General features: G+C 35.9%; 1 protein-coding gene across 1 annotated transcript; it reads right to left on the bottom strand.

Annotated features, from left to right (window-relative positions):
- Nucleotides 1–2,889: 2,889 nt before the first annotated feature.
- LOC113319653 (nuclear transcription factor Y subunit B-1-like) lies at nucleotides 2,890–3,774 on the bottom strand. The gene has a single exon (XM_026567903.1). The coding sequence runs from the start codon at nucleotides 3,718–3,720 to the stop codon at nucleotides 3,136–3,138; it is 585 nt and encodes a 194-aa protein (XP_026423688.1). The 5' UTR covers nucleotides 3,721–3,774; the 3' UTR covers nucleotides 2,890–3,135.
- Between the last annotated feature and the right edge of the window lie 13,526 nt (nucleotides 3,775–17,300).

The raw sequence follows: 17,300 nt of genomic DNA, 5'->3' as shown, positions 1-17,300 counted from the left end.
ATTACAACTTTGTTAGACTCAGCTACAAATTTAAAACCTTTTCCAAGTAAGATGGTTTCTGAGATAAGATTCTTGCATATGTCCGGGACGTGATACACGTCATTCAATGCGAGAGTTTTTCCTGAAGTGAGCTTCAATTCAACCTTGCCTTTTCCTACCACTTTAGAGGTAGAAGAGTTTCCCATAAACAATTTCTCATCGTCTCCTACTTTGTTATAGGAGGAGAAAGCATTTCTGAACTTACAGACATGCCTAGTGGCTCCAGAATCAAGCCACCAGTCTCTCACATTGGTCACATTAGAGACAAGGTTGACTTCAGACACTATGCCAGTAAAATATCCAGAATCATCTACTACGTTTGCCTTATTTTTCTGTTTAGGATCATTTTTGGTCTTTTTAGGTGCCCTACAGTCCTTGGCCATATGACCAGTTTTCCCACAGTTATAGCAGTCGCCTTTGATGGTGTTTTTGGAGACACCACCCTTTGGCTTAAGATGGTTACCTTTGGAGTTACGCTGTTTGTTACGTTTACCATTTTTGCTGGATTCTCCGTGCTTTTTCTTTGACGCAGCATTATCGTCCAGGACATGAGCTTTGTTTGACATGTCTTTGCTCAGCATCAGGCTCTTGTCTTTGCAGCACAGAAGTTCCTCCACCTGGATCTTTTTCCCCAGCTCCACCATGGTGATTTCACGATTCTTGTGTCGCAGCCTCCTCTTGTACTCGTTCCATGAGGGTGGTAGCTTTTCAATACAAGAGAGCCAGGACAAAACACGTACAGACAAAGAAGCCAAGACAAGCACGTTCAGACAAAGAAGTCAGGAGAAAACTCGTGCAGACAAAGAAGCCAAGACAAGCACGTTCAGACAAAGAAGTCAGGAGAAAACTCGTGCAGACAAAGAAGCCAAGACAAGCACGTTCAGACAAAGAAAAGATTCTTCTACTTGTGTGGAAAACACGTACCAAAAATTTCAGCAAAAAGATAGGATCTAATGAACCCACACCCACACCCACACCCACACCCACACCCACACCCGAGCCCGAGCCCGACCCGACCGACCGACCGGACGGACGGCGGCGGCGTGCGTGCTTCTGTGCGAAGCACCGCGCGTACGGGAAAGGCAACCTTGCCCTAGTCTAAGCCTCCCCCCCCAAGCACAAAAGTCTAATGACCCAAGGGCCATGCCCTTATAGCCAACTCTATGGTATTTATGTCTAGAACTCTTTAGATTTTAGTCAATGTGGGACTATTGTTTTATCTATTCAAAAGAAAAAACAACTAATGGGCAATAGGTCTAGGGATCAAAACACAGTCCATGGAAAAATTGGTAATTTTAAAGCGTTTTTTCTAACAATCCCCCACATGAATGATAAAACATATCGACGAAATACGAGAAAACATAATACATCAATATTAGGCTAAGGTGTCCCAGAGATTGAACCTTAACATAGTGAGAGGTTACCGGAACTGCTTGTTGTTTCGGTGAACACAATGTCTTGAACCGTCAACAGTGAGTGCAATTCAGAAATAACAACCACACTTTGATGTCTCAAAGAAAAAGAAAGCTGCCAAGCTCTTGCCGTTGTGCCCGTTTTGGCCGTGGGCTAAATCCCGGACTTAATGAATGTCTCTAGAGAAAAAGCTCAAATTCTCATAGGAAGCGGCCCCACTTCCAACATCCACATAGGTGAGTCCATTAAGAGTGTCCTGCCACACTCCGCTGTAAGCAAAGCCATGGAACTCATTAAGATCCTGACAGATCATCCTAAAACATGCAGGCAGCACTATCATACGGTTACACCATAGGGAGGGACAAAGATAGTGCTTTCTCTCGACATCACCAAAAATTAGTTATCTCATTGAACCTTGATCTTGGAGCTCCATTCACAAGGTTGAGTGTCCTTCATGGCGATTTATTCTATGAGCTTGAGTCCCATCCCCTTCGATGTGGATCTAACTACCTCTCTAGATAACCCATTCGTCAAAGGATCTTCAATATTCTCTTTAGACCTTACAAAGTCTATAGAGATGATGCCAGTAGAGAGTAGTTGTTTCACTGTCTTGTGTCTTCTTCGAAGATGTATAGACTTTCCGTTGTATACACTATTCTTTGCGCATCCAATAGCAGCTTGACTGTCACAGTGGATTGCGATCGAAGACACAGGCTTGGGCCAGAGTGGAATTCCACCCAGGAAACCTCGTATCCATTCAGCTTCCTCTCCAGCTTTCTCCAAGGCTATAAACTCAGACTCCATGGTGGATCGAGCTATACATGTCTGTTTGGTAGACTTCCATGACACAGACGCACCACCAAGTGTGAAGATGTAACCGCTAGTGGATTTGCACTCATCTGAGTCTGATATCCAGTTAGCATCACAATACCCTTCTAGCACAGCAGGATACTTCCCAAAACTTAGGCAATAGTTTGAAGTTCCTCTCAGGTACCGTAGAACTCTGTAGAGAGCATTCCAGTGATCCTGCCCAGGGTTGCAAGTGTACCTGCTTAATCTACTCACAGTATAAGCAATATCAGGTCTTGTACAGTTCATTAAATACATAAGACTGCCAATAACACGAGAATACTCAAGTTGATAAATACCCTCACCCTTTAGATTCTTTTTCAATTTGCAATTGGCATCTAAAATGCAGAAGAAAAAGGAGATTTCAACACACATGATTTTATGTGCTATTCATGAACACAATAGGTATTTTAAGTACTGTGCTAACCTGAGATGTAATTTCAATACTGCCGCTGCAGCCGCTGCCATCACGCACGCCACTTGCTAGAACTGCAAGTGATCCCCTTCCTCTCCCCAACTCTAAAGCTTGAATGATAGTACTGGATATATTTCTCCGTGAAGTTTTTGAACAATTCTTAAGCAAGATCATGCAAATCAATGAAAACCCTCATGTTTCCTACTAAATATTTCAAAGCTGCAAACCAAGTAAAGTAATATAACTGTTTTAACAACATGAACTTATCAAAAGTAACATAAAAATTTGTTGAAGAAAATACAAAGATTAGTAATCCCTTAATAATACAAACACCAACAATCCAAAAACGAAACATTAACAAGTAAATCAAACTCAAACTAGCTAGATTCCTGAACTTGCCCGAAAAGATCTATGTTAAACTAAAAGGGCCTCGAGTTAGAGTGATTATTTCTCTCAGTTATATTAAACCTCAAAGATGGAGAAGCGCTTGATTGGTTATTCGTCGGTTGATCACTTCTAAACATTGTGGTGTCGTAATCTCTATCATCTGCGGCGCTTTTGTTAACCTGACTGTTAGCTTTATCACCATCTAATTCTCTATACTTGTTCAAATACAACTTCAATGGCTCAACGAAGTTATCAAAACCTAAAGTAGATAGAGCAAAACAAACATCATCTCCGTTAACCGTCTTTCTTTTCTCTTTATGACATTTATCAGAAGCTTCACCGGTAACAAAACTAATGAATTCAGAAACACATTCTTGCATGGTTTCTTTAGCTTCTTTAGAGATCTTAGCATTAGGAGGAAGAATATGCTTCATAATTCTTCCAACGTTAGCGATCGGTAACAATCTATCTTGTTCTTTGATGTAGTTTTCATCTCCAAGTGAATTACCGCTCCCTGCTCCAGGAGCAAAACCTATATTTGTTGAATCTTTGTACTTGTGTTGATGAACTTCATAACCATGGTTGCTACTACTACCTGGTACATTATTATCGACCATCGATCTACTGAAGCGTGATAAACTTGATCCTGTCAAACGTAGACACGTTGCGAAATTATAACTTCTATATATATAAATACAGAACACAATGCCCTTATATGTATGTGTATGTATACATCACATGCATGACTCATAGTTTCACATAAAATGACTGATTTTTTGTATATAATCTAATAATAAGCAAGGGATCATACTTAATGGTCCCCTCTTTAGCTAATTTCAGTCTTAAACATTGTTTAATGATCTCATAAAACTCTAAAGTAAGTTTAAAAACTTAAACTTATTTTAAATTGTGTGGGTTACACATGTCAAGCACAAATTCGTCAAAAGGGAAAGGTCAATGTGCCCTAATGACCTATGGCCTAAAGTTACTCATGTAAGAAACTTAGCCCTAATTTGTTCAAGAACTATTCTATTCTTTTCTTTCCATCATCTGCATCTGCATTCTGCACAGCAGAATTCTTTCCTACTTCTTTCTGTTTTCCTCGTTTGAGAACTCCATATAGTATGTGAGAAGGACAATTCCAATGGGAATAACAAAATCAACGGATGTAATGGCCACGTGAATATTAAATCAAATCCAATGTGGTATATTCAGTGAGAAAGGATCCATGGACACTCTTGGATGGACACTATCGTACATGATTTGTATCATTTTCTCCACAAAACCTAAACGACAATGAATTAAATCTAATATTTTGATGATGCATTCATATTATAAGACTCTACATTCCTACCAAAAAATGAGCACAATTCCAGACGTATAACACCACCATCTACCCCTTTGAATATCATCCATTAAAAATTAACGGTTGAAATTAAGATCGGTAGATGGTGAGGTTTGGTATCTCAAATAGTGTTCACTTTTGATAGGAATGTAGAGTCTTATAAGAAGAACGTACCATCAAAATATTAGATTTAAATTCATCGTCGTTTGGATTTTGTGGAGAAAATGATGCAAATCATGTATGATAAAGTCCATCTAAGAGTGTCCATGGATCTTCCCTCATATATATTGAACCGACAAAAAGGTTATTAGATGGCCGCCAAATACACCCATTACACAATGGCTATATATCATCCCACAATCTTATATAAACTCCACTGAGTGCATTCTCAAATTATACCTTTCTTAGGTGCCTTAAATTCTTATAACTTTCTCATATGTTCAAAATATCTTTTTCTTTTGCTAAATTTAATACAGTTACCACCATTTTTTTTACCCGTGTTAATGCAGGAGGAAGAAACGTTAAGCTAGGTATTGGTAGATTTGGATGAAGAGTGCGAAGACGAAAGCATCAAGAATTTCAATACATAGCAATATTTATAGGGTAAAATATAACTAGAGATTCAGAGCCAACACAAGTATTCAAGTCGATGGACGAATCAATTTGACACAGATACCACAAAAATAGAATGGAACGATTATTTTGTTACTGGAAGTGTGTACTATGATCAAAATTTCGAGCTTTGGTTCTGCATGGACCACGACTTGTTGATTAGGATTATTTGAGAGCTCTGTTAACTACAACCTTTATATAATTATCATAGAAATGCATGTACATAGCCCTGAACAAAATATCACTCAATCCTTTTGGATTCCATCTTCTAGATGCCCGGTGATACCATGAATGGGTACATTCGTATGGGCAGAACAACAACATTCAATAATTTCTAAATATTTTTCAAAGCAGTGTTAAAATCATTATATAACCGAAGGTTTTTACGAAAACCAACTCAAGATGTCGTCAATTTAATAATACTCGAGGAAAACAGGAAAAGGGGCTCTCTAGCAGGGACCCTACGTAGTTATCATTTCATGCGTCTACGCCTGAAATCTTGGCAAGGCCTGTATAAATTAAATATCATTATGCAAGAAAAACTTTTATTTTGGAAGCTTCAGTTACTTATAATTATGGGATATGACATGCTTATTTTGAAATTTCCAAATCAGAAAACAACAGTGTAGTGTTTTGCATAAATCACCTATTTGAAGACCTAAAGTATATAATCGCTCCTAGTGCAAATTACAATATCAAAGGAATGGTTTGTTTTATCTCGCTGGCGAAATATTTCCACAATGGGCAATTTTAGTTCAAGCCTACAATCATAGCAATAACATGAGTATTTGCAAGTACTTTAACACGCATCAAATAGCAATAAGAAAGGGTACTGACAAAGCATTTTGGATTCTAAATTAAAGTTTGCAATCATTTGTGGGTCGTATCGATCTTTTAGTCCTATAAAAAATGAACCGAGAAAACCTGATGTGATGGCAATAAGAAAGGGATTTAGATCATTTTGGAATTCGAAATTTGCCATCATTTGTGGGTCATATTTATCTTTTAGTCCAATAAAAATGAACCGATGAAACCCGACGTGATATGGATAGACAAATTACCGGATAAAGGTTTAAATCCCGATAATGACCCAGACATGGAGTTGGTGCAATAATACTATATTTGGATACCACTGACAGAATTCAAAACCGGGATATGTATATATATCAAACAAGATTTATGAAACCTTGTTTTTTGGGATTTATGGACCGCATTATCTCATCAACTTTCTTGTGCCAGAGTCGTCTTAGTTGTAATCGATTCTTTCAAAGTGTCAATTGATAAAATCCGTTTAATGTGCATTTTAATATATTAAAATTTGTAACCTCTTATTGGTTCCTATTAAATGTGAAATTACATTATTAAATGTAATAACATCGCCATTTCTGCTTATGTTCTCCATGCACTCCTTCATTACACCCTCATTATTAGAAGTTGAATCTCCTAAAGAGGTTTTATTTCTCAGTGTACCTATAGATGTATTTTGTGATGGTCATGTGAATTTAGGAATTTATATTGGAACTTGCATGTGATCATCTATTATTAGGTCTGTAGTGGCCTTTGAGTGATGGGTTTGTTTCTTAGTTTTAAGAAAAATGGTGTAGACTATGAACTTGAATGGGAAAAAGGTGTAATTGCTCGGTTAAACCTACAATCATTGGCATGACAAGTTTGGAATTATCAAATTTATATGCCAAAATATATATTGAAATCTTTCAAAAGTCTAATTCGTCAAATTTAGGATTTGGAGTCTCGGTTGAGATTGATCAAAATCCATTTACCACTTGTTGAAGACTGATAAATTAAAGACTGACAATATGAAAACGAAAATTCCAATAGATACACATATATCTCATTTAGATCTGTATTATACCTTTTTAAAAGTGATTTGGTTAAACTAGTATATATGTTAGAGCCGAAAAAATCTTATGATCATAAGCTTACATATAGTCTTCATGATCCAAGTACAGTAACAACTAAGAATTACAAACTGACAAAGGTTTTGAACCACATCATACGGTTCAGAAACTACCTTCGTTTCAAACCAAACCATGTAGATTTTGAAACCAGAATCAATGCTTATTTCCTAATTGATTTCGGAATAACAAGTTCCAAAAGCCTTATATGTTACATTTTCTTGTCAGATGTTGCTCACTAGTAGGTTGTGAGGATGATGTATACATACATGAAACTTTTTATGGGCTATATTTATGAAGTTTTGACCAGATCAAAAGAAAAAACGTAACAAAACTTAAAGGAAATGAATACAACGATAAAACATTGAATTTTTTTTGACATCTATAAGGGAAAAGAAGATTCGCCATCCATTATATTCTACTGGTTACTTCCTAAACCCAAGGGTTTTCCTATAAAATATCGTTACTAAGAAAATTGACAGTCAATTAATATACGGTGATGTGAAGGATGGACCCTACGAGGCTATAGATCGACTTATATTGTAATGGTTATGATCAAGCCATGATTGAATTTAGAGCTTACACAAACCCTATAGGGATATTAGGAACATCATTGTTGTAGGGATATTGGAAGACCAGAGATACAATACAACCTGATAACTTTGTACAAATTTTTAATTTACTTCTGAACTTTTATAAAACTTAATTATTCAACAGTTTTACTCAATATAGATGTGTTAGAGCACTGCTCGTTCGAACTCTCAAGCGTTGCCATCTCAAGCTTGTTTGTCAAGTTTAGTAGCCAAAACTATATGTCTTGATTTCTAATCTACTTATAGCTAAGTCTCGGATTAGGATATATAGTAAGTGTAGTTGAGCTTTAGACTTCACGGCGTTCATCGAATGAAGACGAAGAACTACTCAAGGGAACTTGTGGAACTTCATCAACAAAAGGTATGTGGAGACTTGAACTCATCTATTACTCAAAAGTCTATATACTTTATCTCTTATTTGAGACAAAAAGTCGTATTGCTATATAGACTTCAATTATACACATTTGGTATTTCGAGCCGAGTTTATCTCGCTTATCTATTTCTCGAAATATGTGTTGGTAAGCTTTCACTTTAACCAAGTTCATCTTATTCTTCACGAAAGTCAAAAGATGATCATATGAAAATAGCCTTGTAACATCTTACATGATTTGTGTGAGACAGTCATTTGATGTAGTCTCGGAATGTTTCGTATTGATCATTCGATCACTTGAAAATTGCTTTAAAGCTAATAGTTTGTGTGAGACAGCTATTGTCGTCTTCCAAGAATGTTTCAATGATTGAAATGAGGGTTTAGAACATGTAACCATGATTGGATATAAACATAGTGTGTATTCACATTTGTGTAAAGTCCAAAATCGGGAACCATGGTATGCGTACCCGTACGCGTGCTGGTTGGTTGTTGGAAGTCTGAGAACTAAGTATGTGTACCCGTACGCGTACTGGCGGAAGTTCAAGTTCCGCGAATTTCTGCTGGAGTTTGGAAGTGTAAATGGTATGCGTACCCGTATGCGTAATGGCGTAACCAAACTCAGTCCGGCTACTTAGGTATGCGTACCCGTTTGCATACTTAAGTAGGTTATGTTCTAAAATCGGTTTGTTCATGAACTAATACATTTATATAATAAGGTATGAGATCTTTTGAAAACCGTGGCTATAATGTTCATGAAATGATTCGAGTGAATCAAAATCGATTTTGCTTCAATTGTGTCTTGTATACTTCTATGAGAATATAAACAATTGAACAACTCTCTAACTAGTTTCATTTGAGTCATTTGAACTAGTTATGATAAAGATGAATAAGGTTGATATGAAAGTGCTCATATGGCTAACCATTTTTTAACTATTGTTGAACCAACTAAGTGTACACGTTTAGGTACGGTTACCTTTATCTAAATGATGGTACATTTTATTTGTGTATAACAAGCTAACTTCGATCTAACGGTTGAAAGATATTAGCTTGAATCTAATCAGGTTTTCATCTAACGGTGAATATTGAATGTTTTGTTACCAAGGTAACATTGATTACAAACCCTGATTTGAAGACAATATAAAGGAGAACTCTAGCAACTGGGAAACCTAATCCCCACACCTCCTGTGTGATACTAGTTGCAACTAGAGTCTATTCTCCTTTAACCTTAGGTTTTTCACGAAACCCTATAGGTTAATGACTAAAAGACTTCATTGGGATTGTGAAGCCAGACCCACTTATTTATCTGTAGTTACGTGTTCTGATCTTGCTGTTTTCTATCGTGATTGAGTACTATCTTCTTTAAGATTTGCTCGAGATTTATTCTCCGATAGGCAAGATCGAAAAGTAGTCACAAACTTTGTGATTCCACAATATCTTGTTGCGTTAATCGATTAAGATTATTGTGAGGTGATTGATAATACTAGGTTGTTCTTCGGGAATATAAGTCCGGTTTTATCAATTGGTTCCTATTCACCTTGATTTATCAAAAGACGGAACAAAACTCATAGGTATATATGTGGGAGACAGATTTATCTATACAATAGACTATTCTATGTCAGACAGATTTGTTTATCAAGTCTTCGACTTTGGGTCGTAGAAACTCTTAGTTGTGGGTAAGATCAGCTAAGGGAATCAAGTGCGCAGAATCCGGCGTGGTTCAAGAGGCATAAGGAACGCAACTGTACCTTGATCAGTGTGAGATTGGTTAGGGCTCAACTACATTCCTGTCCGAAGTTAGCTTGGTAGTAGGATAATGTCAGTAGTGACTTAATACAATGTGGTGTTCAAATCTGGACTAGGTCCCGGGGTTTTTCTGCTTTTGCGATTTTCTCGTTAACAAAATTTCTGGTGTCTGTGTTATTTCTTTTCCGCATTATATTTTGTCATATAATAGAAATATCACAGGTTGTGCGTAGTTCAATCAATTAGAGAATCCAACCTTTGGTTGTTGATTATATTGATTGACACTTGAACATTGGTCTTTAGTACCGTTCAAGTTGTTTCACATAATAATCAGGCTCACGGATTTCTATATGTTTGATTTGCTGATTACATTGTGAAACAGAGATACAACTCTTGGATATACTTTTCTTGAGATTGAGTCTGACTGTCTAGTTGATTCTCTCAAAAGTATATTGGAGTTTGTCCATACAGATTGCTAAGTGAAATATTGGGTGTGGTTGTTAGACCCCCGCTTTTTTCAATTGGTATCAGAGCATGCAAACACATTTAAGACCTCATAAGTATGTATTTGTAGCGATCTGAATCTATGGACAGAGGTGCTATCTATGACAAACGCATTACCAGAGACAAAAGTTCTGTTTCGATGAAATCAATTAAAGAGAAAGACTTGTCAATCTCACATATAGATGAACATTATGTTCCTACGAAACAGACATGTATTGATATGTGTTACCCTGTTCTTCTTTCTAACGAATCTGATTCTGAAGAAGAAAGGGAAGCAGCCCGAGAGAGTTCAGCGATTCTAAAACTTTTTAGAATCCGGGCAGTTGAAATCAACAGGCTGAAACACAAGGTCACTACAATGGTTGGTATGATAAAAGATCGTGATTCCCAACTAAGGGTTCTTCGTGAGGAAAATGTTGTAGGTTGTTCATCACGAACCTTACTCGAGGATAAACTCGAAGAAGATGCCTGTGAAACTGAACAACTTTTGAGTAATCTCTCGATTCAAGATAAAAGTCGTTCTTGAGAGTCTATCATACCAAATATTTCTGACTCTGCTGTGATATTTGAAAACATGACTAAGCCTAATCATGTTTCTCAAATGAAAACAGATTCATAAGTTAAACTGCAAACCCTTCCTATTAATAAAGGAGTGCTTGGTTCTTCCACTAATCATGGATTTACCTTGTCTCATGAAAGGAAGAAATCTTCTAACAATGTTTCTAATGCTACACACTCTAATCACTCCGGTGATCAGAAAGTATATCTTTTTTGTAATTCAAAAGGACATGGTCAACAGAAGAGCAAATTAAAGCTGAATGATGATTACTTTGGTCGACTTCAGCATACCCTGGATTTAATTCTCAAAGGTTTAACTGACATTCGGATGTCTAAACCTAGTGGTTTAAGTACTCTCCCTGTGAATTCTCCCAGGAAAGTCAGTTCAAAATGCTCATCGAACGTTCGAACCAATTGTAGCATTAATAAAAATCGTTCAAGAAGATTTCATAAATGTCCATCTCAACCTAATGTGATGAATGATGTTCAAGATGTGAAAAAGGTTCCTGTAGGTGGAAGAAATAATGGAGATATGAAGGACAACCTAAATATGATAATTGAAGGATACAAGGATCTTATCAACAGGCTGTCAAAATCCTCCGAACAAACTTCTTCTGGTAAGGACTGGAACTCTGTCTCATATTTTGATGACAACAAGTTTTATGATAATTTTCACATCAAAAAGGATTCTTTCCTAGAATTGGAAGGAAAAAGAGACTCAACTATGAACACCATTCATTTAATGAGCTTAGACAGTCAGACTCAATCTCAAGAAAAGTATATCCAAGAGTTGTATCTCTATTTCACAATATAATCAGCAAATCAAACAGATAGAAATATGTGAGCCTGATTATAATGTGAAACAACTTGAATGGTACCAAAGACCAATGTTCAAGTGTCAATCGATATAATCAACAACCAAAGATTGGATTCTCTAATTGATTGAACTACGCACAACCTGTGATATTTCTATTATATAACAAAATATAATGCGAAAAAGAAATAATACAAACACCAGAAATTTTGTTAACGAGGAAACAACAAATACATAAAACCCCGGGACCTAATCCAAATTTGAGCACCAAACTGTATTAAGCCACTACAGACTCTAGCCTACTATCAATACTTCGGAATGGAATGTAGTTGAGACTGAATCTACCGTCACAGTAATTCAGTCACAGTCGCGCTTCTTATGCCTCTTGAACTCGCAAGACTCTGCGCAATTAATTCATTTAGATGACGTCATTTATATCCTAAGAGTTGCTTCAACTCAATTGAAGACTTTAAACTAATCTAACTCCCACAGAAAAGCCTATATGTGATTTCCGTTCTGATTGTTAGATCAAGGTGAGATAGGAAATCGTTTGCAATAGACTAGGTATATAAAATCTCAAAATCCGGTCTTACGACTCCTGAATAACAACCTAAATTGTTATTCACCTCACAAGTAAAACCTACTTCGATTTCAACAAAGAATCGTTATGGAGGAATAAACCTGTGGAATCATAAAGTCTGAGACGAAGAACTTTGCGATTTCTATCTATCTTGCATGATCGGAGTGAGACTCAACAATCAATAGAAAGATCAGGATACACGAACTATCAAGATAAAGATAACCAGACCCCGCTTCATGAATCCCTAAGTGAAGTCTTTTTAGTCGCTAAACCTAAAAAGGTTTAAAGGGGACGACTCTAGTTTACAAATAGGACACACAAGAAAAGTGTCAGGGATTCAAAGATCTTAGTTGCTTGAGGTTCTCCTTTTATAGACTTTAAAGATCAAAGATTGCTTTAGATTTAAGCTAAGGTAGCTTTGGAATCAAGCAATCAATATCCACTGTAAGATGAATCTTTGACTTGAGATTAACACAACAAAAAATACACTATGGTTAGGATGAACCATAACCGAACCGTGTATAATGACTTGTTCATGAAAGGTTAGCCGAAACTAGCCAGAAAAACTATAAGCTTAACCATTTTCATATAACACTTTTAGACTTTAATCTTGAGTCACAACCATAGGTTATAATGTGATCAAATATGTCTAGAGGTGTTTTAGAGAGTTGTTCAAATGCTTATTATCTCACAGAAATAATTATGATGCATCTGAAAATATTCAACTAGGTAAGTATGTGTACTGGTACATGTACTTACTTCCATTTTGTTTGTTATTTTTGTCATGGTATGTATACCGAGTATGTGTACCCTTAAGACAAATAAAGTTCAGGAGTCTACAAAACTTTTTGGTATCCATACTAGGTATGTGTACCTTCCTGAGTTCACGAGTCAACAGATCTTTCTGGTATCCATACCATGTATGTGTACCAATGTCGTTGCCAAACTATACCTACGCCGGTACGTGTACTGGGTACATGTACTACGGCTCCGTACCTATAACAGTTACGCCAGTATGTGAACTGATATGTGTACTTTCATGTATCCATACTTACAGTAGTTCGATATCTCTTTAATAATCGATTTGAAACATTCTCGAATAACATCAATGAAACATATCACTGTTCCAGGATATTTTCAAATGATTAACTTGAATCATGATTTAGGTCACAAACAATAAATTGTTCTTAACCAAATTCATCAAGTTTTGAACAAATGTTCTTAAGCTTAGTCATATTTCGAGAATAATTAACTAGATAAACTTGACTCGAAATTTGTATTGTGCATGTAAAAGTCCACTTAGTCACGCGACTTAGTCTCATAGATATAAAGGTGAAAACTTGAGTAATATGATGGTTCAGTTTTCACTTACCTTTTGTCGATGGTAGAACGCAGTGATGTCTGTGACAAAGTATGCTAAAACTCAGTTAGTAAAAGTAAATTTGGATGTTAATTGACCTACTTGGGTTAATTAATTAATCCAAAGTGACCAAAACAACTTATCTTAATCCTTATTAATAAATTCATTTTCCTATTAAAAAAAATCTGAATCCGAGACTTGACTAAATGTAGACTAGAAATCAATATGTAGTTCTGATCAGCCAAATTTGACAACAAGATTGAGATAGCAACACTTGTGAGTTCGACCGAGCAGTGCTCTAACAATAACGACGACAATAATGATGCATGATTTCAATTTGAAATGGGTTATGATAAAATGTGTGGAAGTTACTAATAGTAAAGTTGTCGATGAAGACAAAGTGTCGATGAATGATAAATTTAAACTTTAGTTTTTAGAGTTTAGTTAGCTTTTTGGAAGCTAATTAATGTTAACTAAAAATTCTAGAGTTTAGAACTTAGAAGTCTAATGTTGAGTTTGTTAACAATTTGGTATCTAGTTGAAATTTGTTATCTAGTTGTAGATGATGAAAAATGAGGTAAGGTTAAAGAGATAAAGATGGTTGAAGTTTGTGTTAGTGCAGAAGGTTGATTATGAATATTCTTTGCCTAAACAAAAAAGATGGTGGTTCATAGGCTGATTCAGTTACAAGATGGAGATATAGGGTTTGTCTAAAGAGGAAAACTGAGAAAGGTGAGACTATAGTGCTTAGTTGTAGAGGGTTGCAGACAAAGAAGCTATAAATATTTTGTTAGTGTGTTTAGAATGACCAATAGTTTGTCCATTTATGGCTTTGTCACTAGTCGGTGAGATAAGAATGATGAGTACAATAAGCATCGACCTTATTCCAGGGATAACTAAGGATAAATCAAGGATCGAGTTTATCTTTCGTACTTATGACCGATTATCCTCTTCCTGTGTGAGTAGGCTGACACTCTCATATGTCGTAGACTGCTAGACCAAAATCCTAATCCCCATCCCCCTATTTATGACGTAATCAACCTTTATGTGTAATGTGTCGTATGCCATAGTAGTATTCTCCGAGTCATGTGGAGAGCTCAATGAGGCTTGTTGTTGATCACAGATTTTTGACAAAGGTGAAAATTATAAAATCACCTCTGCCCTGTAGCAGAAATATAGAGCATGCACTTTTTATTTCATATTCGGCAAGAGAATTGAGAGAGCAGAATCTGTTGGTAGGTATGGGTACTTTATTATGGTCACGTAGTATTTCTGTGAATGTAAACATCGGTATACATATTAGATCTTCATCCAGATGAACTCTTAACATTCTATGGATATTTGATATATGATATATGTATTGTATTACTCAGTACTAGCTTTTTGTATTGAATTTTCTTTAATTGTCAGAGTTTTAAAGGAGTTACTGGTACTTGAAGCAATTTTTCCTAGACCCTATCATAATAAGATGTTACACTATTCTCTAATAAAAACAATATGAAACTAAATAAATATCTGCAAGTGCAGAGTAATATTGAACTTGTTTCAAGTTGCAGAACTACCATGGCTGAATTCCTTGGACTCGTTCTATATACGCATCATATTCAAATTCTTATTTGAACAACACTATTTTTTCTACCATATTTGCGATGAAAGTACAGTATAACACCTATAAAATAATAGCATCGGGACCGGCAGAATTTATCAATCTATCGCGATATTAAATAATCGCATAAATTTATAATTATTAAATTATATATCAATACACCTTATTCCATTGCAAATTGTTTTCGTCATTGTAAGATTCTTTCAATGGATGCCACCGTATCGAAGAATCCAAGTGAAGCGTTAGATAATAAAGCAACTAGAAAATTGCTACTCAAGGGGGTGTTATCTAAGTTACATACACTCTAGAGTATTCCTACTTCATAAACATTATAGAGTATTCCTAGACTCTGACTTGGGATTGATGCCTTGATATAATACTGGCTTTATGGGCTTAGGAGGAAATATCTAATATGGTATCCACATTTGGCATTTTTTTGTTGCATTATTTGAGAGAAATAGTAATCTTTAGTTGTTCGTTTAAAGTAGGGTCTTCCGTTTTATCCGGTTCTCTTGCGTGTAGTGGTGTCATGCTTATTTCTTCGCAATATGGATACTGAGGTTATCGGGGTGTTTGATGAGTCATCACGCCTGGATGTTGTTTGGTTATTGCTGGGTGTTATCAATATGGTATGGTGTTACATATGTTTACATGTTGTCATTTGTTGTTGAGTGTTGTCTGAAATGACGAGGGTACAAAGTGCACCATAATTTTTTCGGTATCAATCTATCCAAACACAAGTTTGTATAAACTTACCAAAACAATAACGACCAAAATATTATTTCCACAAGGTGTACGTGGTAAATCGTCAAAGTTTGAAATGAACTAATTATGGAACCGTTACCAGGTTGATTAACGTACAAGTATATTTATTTTAGTTATAAAGATTAACAATATAATGCAAAAGTAAAGTAAATCACACAGACACACAATATTTTTCTTACGAGAAAAACTGTCTGGTAAAGTTTTATGTGGCCTAGTCCATTTTTGAATACTCTCATAGTTAAGTCGTTGTATAAATTGACTACCACAACTTCGTATAGTTGAGACCAAGTAAACCCTCATTCATTACTCATTTCCTTCAGTATCCTTGCTTCTACAATCAATCTGGTATCTTGAGTTTCTCCACCGTTTTGAATACTTTCGTACCCAACTCCTTTGGATCGTAACCCGAAAAACAAACGGCTAAATATGTTTCAGTAACCAACTTATTTATCAATTTCTCGAATCAATCTTTAGATCAAAGACCAAGTAAAACATCTTTTGTTTGTTCAATATAAACTCCTTCGGTCAAATATCAAACCAAGATAGTGATTATCAAAAAAATCAATCTTAGTGAACAGACTCTATTAAGCCAAAATGTAGTTGCTTAAAAGCTAACCTCCCACACTTAAGTAGAGATAAACTTTACTACTAAACTAGAACATAATTAAAGAGACACTTAGAGAAAGAACTTGCGCTTGATAGATAGAATCTTCAAGTTGGGATCTCGATGAGGCCAAGATGGGATCCTTAGCTTAGAGGCTAAGGTTACACATTTATAGTATTGAGGGAGCACCTTCTTAGTGATTCGGTGCTCCTCAAGGAGGTATGCTAGCTAAGTTACATATACTCTAGAGTATTCCTAGACAATATTTTAGAGTATTTGTATACTTGACTTGGACTTGATGACTTTACATAACACTAGCCTTATGGGTTTAGGAGGACATATGAAATATGGTATCCATAGAAAGTGTAGTATATCTTAGAAGGGGTATCAAGACTTATCAAGGGTAGCAGGGATCAACAAGGGTAGCAGCGCTCAGCATCCACCTTGAACTTAGGCTTCTTCATTTGTCTTGGCGGTTGAACCACACCCATAAGGCTCAAGTATTCCTCGGCTTGGTAATAGATCTTGAGCTAAGTTAGCCAATTTAAAAAATAACTAGTTTTTTCTCTGTTATAAAAATTACCATTTTTCCCTTGGTAGAAATATCACCATTTGGCACTAGTGTTGAGTCTAGTTGAAGTCTAGTGACTAGTGTTGAGTATGTTGACAGAACTATGAAGTTTGTTTATACTTGTTTAACTAGGTTTTTTTTCTAATTGATTGTCATCCACTTTTAAAGTATTGATTTGTTCATAGACATCTAGTTTGTTATGCTTTTCCAAATGATACGTGAAACTCTTCACATATTTGAAAGAAATATGCTCAAG

Source organism: Papaver somniferum, chromosome 10 (genome assembly GCF_003573695.1).
Source record: "Papaver somniferum cultivar HN1 chromosome 10, ASM357369v1, whole genome shotgun sequence".
Lineage (NCBI taxonomy): Eukaryota > Viridiplantae > Streptophyta > Magnoliopsida > Ranunculales > Papaveraceae > Papaver > Papaver somniferum.
Note: the sequence above shows the minus strand (reverse complement) of the source record. Positions and strands in the feature narration are given on the sequence as shown.

Bases quoted from the DNA above. Each gene is read 5' to 3' on its own strand.
- LOC113319653 (XM_026567903.1), bottom strand. From the start codon at position 3,720: ATGGTCGATAATAATGTACCAGGTAGTAGTAGCAACCATGGTTATGAA.